The sequence below is a fragment of the Mandrillus leucophaeus genome, unplaced genomic scaffold (genome assembly GCF_000951045.1).
Source record: "Mandrillus leucophaeus isolate KB7577 unplaced genomic scaffold, Mleu.le_1.0 Scaffold137, whole genome shotgun sequence".
Lineage (NCBI taxonomy): Eukaryota > Metazoa > Chordata > Mammalia > Primates > Cercopithecidae > Mandrillus > Mandrillus leucophaeus.
This window is the reverse complement of record NW_012101332.1, coordinates 1,977,187-1,986,644: the sequence shown is the minus strand read 5'-3', so window position 1 is coordinate 1,986,644 and position 9,458 is coordinate 1,977,187. Positions and strand designations below refer to the sequence as shown.

The window sequence follows — 9,458 nt, the reverse complement described above, 5'->3', positions numbered from 1 at the left end:
GGTTCAAACGATTCTCCTGTCTCCTGAGTAGCTGGGATTACAGGTGTGCATGACCACACCTGGCTAATTTTGTATTTTTACTAGAGACGGGGTTTCACCATGTTGGCCAGCCCGATGACCTCTGGTTGGTCTTGAACTCCTGACCTCAGGTGACCTGCCCACCTTGGCCTCCCAAAGTGCTGGGATTATAGGCGTGGAACCATCGCACCCAGCCCTCAGAGTCTTGAAGGAATATAAAGCAGGGAAGGGAGATGGGAGGTATGTGGAGGGTAAAGCTGTTTTATTTTATTATTAATTATTAATTTTTTAAGAATTAATTTATATTTATTTATTTATTTATTTATTTATTTGAGACAGGATCTCACTTTGTCATCCAGGCTGGTGTGCAATGGCGCGATCTTGGCTCATTGCAGCCTCAACTTCCTGGATTCCAGCAATTTTCCCACGTCAGCCTCCTGAGTGGCTGGACCACAAGTGCACGCCACCACACCCAGCTAATTGTAGTTTTGCTAGAGATGGGATTTCGCCATGTTGGCCAGGCTGGTCTCAAACTCCTGAGTTCAAATGATCCTCCCACCTCGGCCTCCCAAAGTGCTGGGGTTACGGCTATAAGCCACAGTGCCCAGTCTTAGGTTTTAATTTTTGTTCGGTCCATAGTAAGTGTGTGTATTTATGGGGTATGTGAGATATTTTGACACAGGCATGCAACGTGAAGTAATCACATCATGGAGAATGGGGTTTCCATTCCCTCAAGCATTTATCCTTTGTGTTACAACCCAATCACACTCTTTTAGTTATTTAAAACTGTGCAATTATTATTGAGAATAGTCACCTTGTTGGGTGATCAAATAGTAGGTCTTATTCATTCTATTTTTTTTTTTTTTAAACCCATTAACAAAACCAAGGCTGGGCGCGGTGGCTCATGCCTGTATTCCCAGCACTTTGGAACGCTGAGGCAGGTGGATCACTTGAGGTCAGGAGTTCGAGATCAGCCTGGCCAACATGGTGAAACCCTGTATCTGCTAAAAATATAAAAATCAGTCAGGTGTGGTGGTGGGTGCCTATAATCCCAGATACTCAGAAGGCTGAGGCAGGAGAATTGCTTGAACCCAGGAGGCAGAGGTTGCAGTGAGCCGGTATCTCGCCATTGCATTCCAGCCTGGGCGAAACAGCAAGACTCCATCTCAAAAACCAAAAAGAGAAACAAAAAAAGCCCGTCCCCTGCAGCCCCCCAGCACCCTTCCCAGCCTCTGGCCACCATCCTTCTACTCGCTGTGTCTGTGAGATCAATTGTCTCGACTTTTAGCTCCCACGAGCGAGTGAGAACATGCGAGGTTTGTCTTTCTGTGCTTGGCTTATTTCACTGAACTCGATGACCTCGGGTTAGGTGGAGCTATTTTAAACAAGAGGGTCAGAGAGGGTGGCACTGAGTAAGGACCTGAGGGAGGGGAGAAAGGGAGTCCTACAGATCTCTGGGGGGAACCGTGTCCCCGGCAGAGGGACCTGCCAGTGCAAAAGTGGGCGGTGAGTCCAATGCAGAGGCCAGTGTGGCTGCAGCAGAGTGGGCGAGGGGGGTGATTGAAGGGGATGAGGACAGAGGGGTGACGGGGTAAAATCGTCTGGGGCCTCGTGGACCTGAGACGGAACCATGGGAGATCTGTGAGCCGGGGCGGATGTGATCTGATGCAGGTGTTCACAGGTGCCTTTGGTTGTGTGTGGGGAACAGACTCCAGGGACAAGGAGGGAATCCAAGGAGTCTGTAGGAAATGAGTGTAGACAGGACCAGGGTGGGAGCTTTGGGGTGGCAAAAGTGTAGAGAGTCTAGATTGACCCAGGCGTGGTGGCTCACGCCTGTAATTCTAGCACTTTGAGAGACCGAGGCAGGCGGATCACCTGAGGTCAGGAGTCCGAGATCAGCCTGGCCAACACGGTAAAACCCCGTCTTTACTAAAAATACAAAAATTAGCCAGGAGTTGAGGCAGAAGAATGGCAGGAACCCAGGAGGCGGAGCTTGCAGTGAGCCGAGATTGCGCCACTGCACTCCAGCCTGGGTGACAGAGCGAGATTCCGTCTCAAAAAAAAAAAAAATTAGCCAGGAGTGATGGCACGCTCCTGTAATCCCAGCTACTTGGGAGGCTGAGTCAGGAGAATTGCTTGAACCTGGAAGGCAGAGGTTGCAGTGAGCTCACACCACTGCACTCCAGCCTGAGCGACAAGAGTGAAACTCCTTGTCAAAAAAAAAAAGGAGTTTAGATCCATTTCGAAGGCAAGGCAAACAGGATTTTCTAGACACTTGGATGTGGAGCATGAGAAAAAGAGGAATCAAGGTAGATCCCAAGGCTTTCAATCTCATTTAACCCCACGGCAGCCTCACAGAATATTATCATTCTTGGGTTACAGATGAAGAAACAGATTCAGAGAGGGTTGCCGACTTGCCCATGGTCACACAGGAATTGGCGGAGCTGGGATTTGAACCAGTTTCTGTTTGACACCAGTGTCCAGCCTCTGCCCTCTGTGGAGGTTGCCACCTCCCAGCATGTCCACAGCCTCACCCAGCCCGGGACAGGGCATGCCAGGCCCACACAGGGCGCCAGTTCAGTCAGTGGCCACAGCACTCCATGACCGTCCAGCTTGTGACCTCACGGTCTTGGCCTGGCCCGCCACGGGATTCTCTCACTGCTTATCACCTGTGTTGAGTAACCGTGTTTCCCTGACTGCCTGCGAGCTCCCAGAGGGCATGACTGTAGCCGATTCATCACTGTCCCTGGCATTGCCTGGCCGGAGCCTGGCATGTAGTGGCCTTCATTAAGGCAATCAATATTTATTAAGCATCTATCTTGTGCTGGGCAATGCTGGGACGCAGCTCTGGGCCCCGTCCTTCTGAGGTTGAAGTCCAGTGGGGGAGTCAGAGAGACCTATCCCCAGAGAGTGATGGCCTAGAATGGGCAGGACTGGAACTGCAGGGGAGCCCAGAGTCCCCAACCCAGCCTGAGTAGGGGCCTGGGAGGATTTGGCAGAGGTGTCGAACTCAGGGTCACCACCCTCACAGACTTAGCCTTGTGGGTGTAGACAGCCAATGAACAAGTTAACCAATCAAGGAGAGAATTACAGATGGAAGTAGAATGGGGAAGGGGCAGGCAGCAACACAGGATATTTTTGCTGGGGTCAGCAGAGAAGGCCTCTGAGGAGGGGACACCGAGGTTGAGACCTGAGGTTGAGAAGGTGTCAGCCTGGGATGAGCTGGGGAGAGGGCACACAGGGGGCAGACAGCCAGCGCCCAGGCCCCGCAGTGAGAAAGAGCTGGCTGTGTTCCAGCAACGGCTAGGAGTCCTGCATGCCTTGGGCCAAGTGAGGGGTGGGTGGGAGGGAATAAAATCTGCGGAGGCAGAAACCACGCCCGTGATGGGGGAATAGATAGATCTCAGGTCATCCGGCAGGGCTGGGAGCCCGCAGGTCCCAGGGCAGCCGTCAGCCCTGGGGCCTTTACCTGTGACTCGTGGAGTCCGACCACTTCCTTCACCTGCTCAGAGCCTCCTCTGGCTCCACCCAAAGTCCTCACCGTGGCCTGTACGGCCCCGTAAAAGCCGTCCCCACCACTGCCCTGTCCTCAAGCTCGGTCTCCCTCTCACTTCTCCCTGCTCCAGCCACAGTGGCCTCCTCGTGGACACTCCAACAGGGCACGCACGTTTCCTTGTTTTATTTTTCTCTTTTTAAAACTTTTTTATTTACATATATTTTTTGAGACAGGGTCTTGCTCTGTTGCCCAGGCTGGGGTGCAGTGGCGCAATCGTGGCTCACTGCAGCCTCAACCTCCTGGGCTCAAGCCATCCTCCCACCTCAGCCTTCTGGGCAGCTGGGACTACAGGCACACACCCCCATGCCCAGCTAATTTTCGTATTTTTGGTAGAGACAGGGTTTCGCCATGTCAGCCAGGCTGGTCTCAAACTCCTGGGCTCGAGTGATCCGCCCGCCTCAGCCTCCCAAAGTGCTGGGACTACAGATGTGAGTTACTGTACCTGGCCAGCCAGGCACATTTCTGTCTCAGGGCCTTTGCACCGGCTATTCCTCTGCCTGGAACGCTCTTTCCCCAGATGTCTGCCCACTTGGCTCCTTCCCCACCTCCTTCAGATCAAATGTTGCCCTCTCAGTGAGATCCCCCTGAAAACTGCAACCACTCCTTCACTGTCCCTGCATTTTCTATGCACAAATCTCCATTTAACCAACTCATTTATCACGGTTTTTGTCCAACTCTCTGGTTAGGGTGTCAGCTCTGTGAGGGTCGAGATCTCTGTCTTGTAAATGGCTGTCTCTCCAGCTCTGAGAACAGAGCCTGGCACATGGTAGATGCTGGATAAATTATGATTCAATAAATAAAAGACGGGAAAGAAAGAAAGGAGAGAGGGAAGGAACTGGCAACTCTGTGGGCTCTCGCGGTTCGTCATCTGTCCTAGCTGGGAGGCAAGAGTGTTAACACGTCTCCTCTTCCCGGATAAGACGGTGCCAGGCTGGGAAACTGAGGCACGAAGGGACTCTCGGTAGCAGTCCTGAAGCAGTGAAGCAGGAGCCAGGCTTCAGACCAACTCTCAATGCCACGCTCAGAAGAAAAAGTCCCCGACACCACCTGCTGGTGAGTAGTATCATGACAGTTGTGGCCACCTTGCTGACGGAAGGCTGGTGATGCTCTTGCCCGGTGGGCAGGACAGGAGGCAGCCCAGGGGTATCCCCGGAAGATGCGCAGAGTCCGTGGAGCCACAGCTTAAGCCTCTTGATGCCTGAAACCCTGTGGGCACCTCGCCCGATCAGAGCTATGCAGGAGGGTGGTGCCCTGCCAGCAGAGACCTGCTCTGTGTCACTCTGTGCCCGCACACCTGCCCTCCCTCCACAGCCAGCCAGGACTCCCACCTCTCCAGGAGGGAACAGCTGCCCCAGCTCCATAGGGCTGCATGCACCCTACATGGGGCCTCTGGAGGGCAGGGGAGTCAGGGCCCACCCAAATCCCCACCCAGGCCTGGGCAGTTTCTGGTCACAGCAGCCAAGGCAGCAAAACGTAGGCTTCTGGAGGAGAGCTGCCCCCATCCCTAGAGATACATCCTCCGGCCAAACAGGGGTCTCACCACCCAGACATCATCTACGATCTTCCCATCCTGTGAGGGACAAAAACAGGGACAGTAGTTAGAGCTGAAAGCCTGAACTCTGGGGCCAGATGGCGTGGGTTCCAATCCCCTCTTTGCCCTCTGATGGGCTGTACAACCCCGAGCAAGTGGCTAGACCTCTCTGGGCCTCAGTTTTCCTCATCTGAAAAGTGGTGGAGAGAGTAACAGTACCCACATCATAGATGTTGTGGGAGTTAAATGAGATAGTATGTGTAAACAGAGCCCAGCATATGGAAAGGGCTATGTAAGTGGAGGCTATTCTTAGAGCACAAACTCTGGAGTGAGACAGACCTTACTTTATATTCCAGCACATCCACTCTTTCCCTCTCTCTCTCTCTTTTTTTTTTTTTTTTTTTTTGAGACAGAGTCTTGCGGTGTCACCAGGCTAGAGTGCAATGGTGTGATCTTGGCTCACTGCAACCTCTGCTTCCCAGGTTCAAGCCATTCTCCTGCCCCAGCCTCCCGACCAGCTGGGATTACAGGCACGCGCCACTACGCCTGGCTAATTTTTGTATTTTTTACTAGAGACAAGGTTTCACCATGTTGGCCAGGCTGTTCTTGAACTCCTGACCTCAAGTGATCCATCTGTCTCAGCCTCCTAAAGTGCTGGGATTACAGGCATCAGCCACTGTGCCTGGCCAGCACATCCACCCTCTATGTGGCCTTAAGCATGTGGCTGGAATCTCTGAGCATATGCGATGCACAAAGTAATAGATGCCCAGAGTCATGGCAAGAACCGAGTGAGATCATGCACACAAAGCCTGCGCCGGGTGCATGCGCCACTTGATAAATGGTAGCTATGGGATCCCAGCTCAGCTGTCCTCCAGCTGTGTGACCCTGGGAAAATTACTTTCCCTCTCTGAGCCTCAGTTCCCTCACCTATAAAATGAGAGGAAATCCACTCCTATGAGATTGTTTCGGTGTATAAAGTGCTACTGGAGCCGGATGCGGTGGCTCACACCTGTAATCCCAGCACTTTGGAAGGCCGAGGCGGGCGGATCACCTAAGGTCAGGAGTTCAAGACCAGCCTGGCTAACATGGCGAAACCCTGTCTCTACTAAAAATACAAAAAATTAGCCGGGTGTGGTGGCATGTGCCTGTCATCCCAGCTACTCGGGAGGCTGAGGCAGGAGAACTGCTTGAACCTGGGAGGTGGAAGTTGCAGCGAGCTTAGATTGCACCACTGCACTCTAGCCTGGGCAACAGAGTGAGACTCTGTCTCAAAAATAAATTAATTAATTAATTTAATTAAATGCTACTAAATACAGAGCATCTAGGCAGTGCCTGGTATGCAGTAGGTGCTCAATAAATCATAAATATTATCATTTTTTAAAAACTACAATGGCAAAAATAAAGAAAGGTGAGCCATTATTATTTGGGTCCACCTAACCTTCAGCCAGCCCTACCACATACCCATCTTATTATTTCCCCCCACCTGTGTGCCACCCTGCCATCTTTATCTTCCCCTGCCTCACAATGGGAAATACCTACAAAATTTACCGAGTTCTGCACTATTCTAAGCATTTTATATATAATAAGTCCTTCAACCCCCACGTAGTCCTGTGAGGTGGAAACTATGATCATCCCCTCTCACAGACGGGAAAACTGAGGCTCAAAGAAGTTAGATAAGTGGGCCCAGCACGGTGGCTCACGCCTGTAATCCCAGGACTTTGGGAGGCTGAGGTGGGCAGATCACTTGATGTCAGGAGTTCGAGACCATTCTGGCCAACATGGTGAAACCCCGTCTCTACTAAAAATATGAAAAATTAGCCAGGTGTGGTGTTGGGCGCCTGTGATCCCAGCTACCCGGGAGGCTGAGGTAGGAGAATTTCCTGAACCCGGGAGGTAGAGGTTGCAGGGAGCAGAGATTGCGTCACTACACTCCAGCCTGGGCGACAGAGCGAGACTCCGTCTCAAAAAAAAAAAAAGTTAGATGAGTGGCTCAAGGTCATTCAGCTGGTAAGTAGCAGGAGCAGGTTTCTAGTTCTACAGTCCACATTTGTTTGGTTTTTTGTTTTGAGTGAGGGTCTCACTGTGTTGCCCAGGCTGGAGTACAGAGGCGAGATCATAGCTCACTGCAAACTCTAACTCCTAGGCTCAAGTGACCCTCTGCCTCAGCCTCCCAAGTGGTTGGGACTACAGACTTCTGCCACCACACTTGGCTAATTTTCGTTTTTGTTTTTTTTTTCCCAAGACATTCTGTCTCCCAGGCTGGAGTGCAGTGGTGCCATCTCGGCTCACCGCAACCTCCACCTCCCGGATTTAAGTGATTCTCCTGCCTCAGCCTCCCATGTAGCTGGGATTACAGGCATCTGCCACCACGGGGAGCCAATTTTTGTATTTTTAGTAGAGACAGGGTTTCACCATGTTGGTCAGGCTGGTCTCTAACTCCTGACCTCAAGTGATCTATCTGCCTCGGCCTCCCAAAGTGCTGGGATTTCAGGTGTGAACCAGCACACCTGGCCTAATTTTTGTATTTTTTGTAGAGACTAGGTCTCACCATGTTACCCAGGCTGGTCTTGAACTCCTGGACTCAAGCAATCCTCGTGCCTTAGCCCCACCAACTTGCAGGTATTGCAGGCATGAGCCACTGTGCCCGGCCGAGTCCATGTTTTTAACAACTCATTTGCCTGGCAGGGCCTGGCTGTGCAGTCAGATGAGTCGGGCCTGCCCCTCACTGACCTGGTCGTCCGACACCTGCTGGATGTGGATGTGGGTCCCGTTGAGGATGTGCAGCCGGGTGTACCCGTACTCCTTCACACGCACGGCACTCCAGGGCCTTGGGAAGACAGCAAAGGGCGTCAGCCGCTCCTCACAGCCCTGGGAAGGGAGACCTGGTCAGACCCAGGGCAGGTGGAGGACCCGCAAGCAAGCAGAAATGACCTGCCAGCCCAGGACCCTGCTGCCCTCAAGGAAGACAGTTAAGACTTGGCCATAGAGACCAGGCCCGGTGGCTCACGCCTATAATCCCAGCACTTTGGGAGGCCAAGAACGACAGATCAATTGAGGTTGGGAGTCAGAGACCTGCCTGGCCAACATGGTGAAACCCTGTCTCTACTAAAAATACAAAAATTAGCCTGGTGTGGTGGCGGACAACTATAGTCCCACCTACTTGGGAAGCTGAGGCAGGACAAGTGCTTGAACCTGGGAGGCGGAGGTTGCAGTGAGCCAAGATCATGCCACTGCACTCCAGCCTGGGCAACAGAGTGAGACTGTCTCAAACAAAAACAAAAACAAAAAGACTTGGCCACAATAATGCTTTGCAATTGAACATTTTGTCCCGGGCAGGCTTCCCTACTCCAGGTCTCTGACTTCTAGAAAACTACACAGCTGTGTAAGACTCTGCCCACTACAGCATTACAGTAAAAGCTCTGAACCGGAAGCCATCCCAACGCCCATCAGGGAGTCAGTTAAATACATTATAGCATAGCCATCGCAAAGCAGGGAAGTGGGGTGAGACAGAAAGATGGCCAAGATTGTGTGTGAATGGGAAAAAGCAATTCGAAGAACAGAGAAATCACTGGATCTGAAGCCTGGCTGCACAGTAGCCCCTCCAAGAAAGCTTTTTAAAACACCAGCGCCTGGGGAAACAGAATGCTCGTGCTTGCCGCAGAAAAGCCAGGCTTGAGGAGCAGAGAGGATGCCAGAGTGAGGAAATTCACCATTTTGCACCCAGCATTGTAATACCAGATTGAAGCAAGGATCATGAATGGATGATAAAACTAGCAGGGAAAGTTTGAGGCATAACAGGACGTTTGCATAGTCTCAAAGTATCTCTCCAGGAGATGCTTGTTAATTACATAGGAAAAAAGAGAGTCACTTTATGGTGGAGAGGGCTGGCAGACACCTCCCTAACCGAGTGATCAAAGTGAGTATCATCAGTAATGAGACCCATCCATACCACACTTTCAGCTGAGAAATCAGAGGCTCAAAGAGGTTAGAAAGACATCGTGCAGCCGGGTGCGGTGGCTCATGCCTGTAATCCCAGCACTTTGGGAGGCCGAGGCGGGCAGATCATGAGGTCAGGAGTTCGAGACCAGCCTGGCCAACATGGTGAAACCCTGTCTCTACTAAAAATACAGTAATTAGTCGGGTGTGGTGGCGCAGGCCTGTAGTCCCAGCTACTCAGGAGGCTGAGGCGGGAGAATCACTTGAACCCAGGAGGCGGAGGTTGCAGTGAACCAAGATCTCGCCACTGGACTCCATCCTGGGTGACAGAGTGAGACTCCGCCTGAAAAAAAAAGAAAAAGAAGGCCGGGCGCGGTGGCTCAAGCCTGTAATCCCAGCACTTTGGGAGGCCGAGGC

The 9,458-nt window shown here is 52.0% G+C and overlaps 1 protein-coding gene across 1 annotated transcript in view; it reads right to left on the bottom strand.

Moving 5' to 3' along the window:
- Positions 1–3,695: 3,695 nt before the first annotated feature.
- The window catches only part of LOC105534597 (iron/zinc purple acid phosphatase-like protein), a 28,499-nt gene continuing 22,736 nt past the window's right edge, over positions 3,696–9,458 (bottom strand). Inside the window, exons 12-13 of the mRNA XM_011973356.1 lie at positions 7,836–7,973; positions 3,696–5,144 (exon numbers count right to left, since the gene is read on the bottom strand). Of these exons, the coding sequence (XP_011828746.1) occupies positions 5,079–5,144; positions 7,836–7,973 (204 nt within the window). The 3' untranslated portion in view covers positions 3,696–5,078. The remainder of the gene's footprint in view (positions 5,145–7,835; positions 7,974–9,458) is intronic.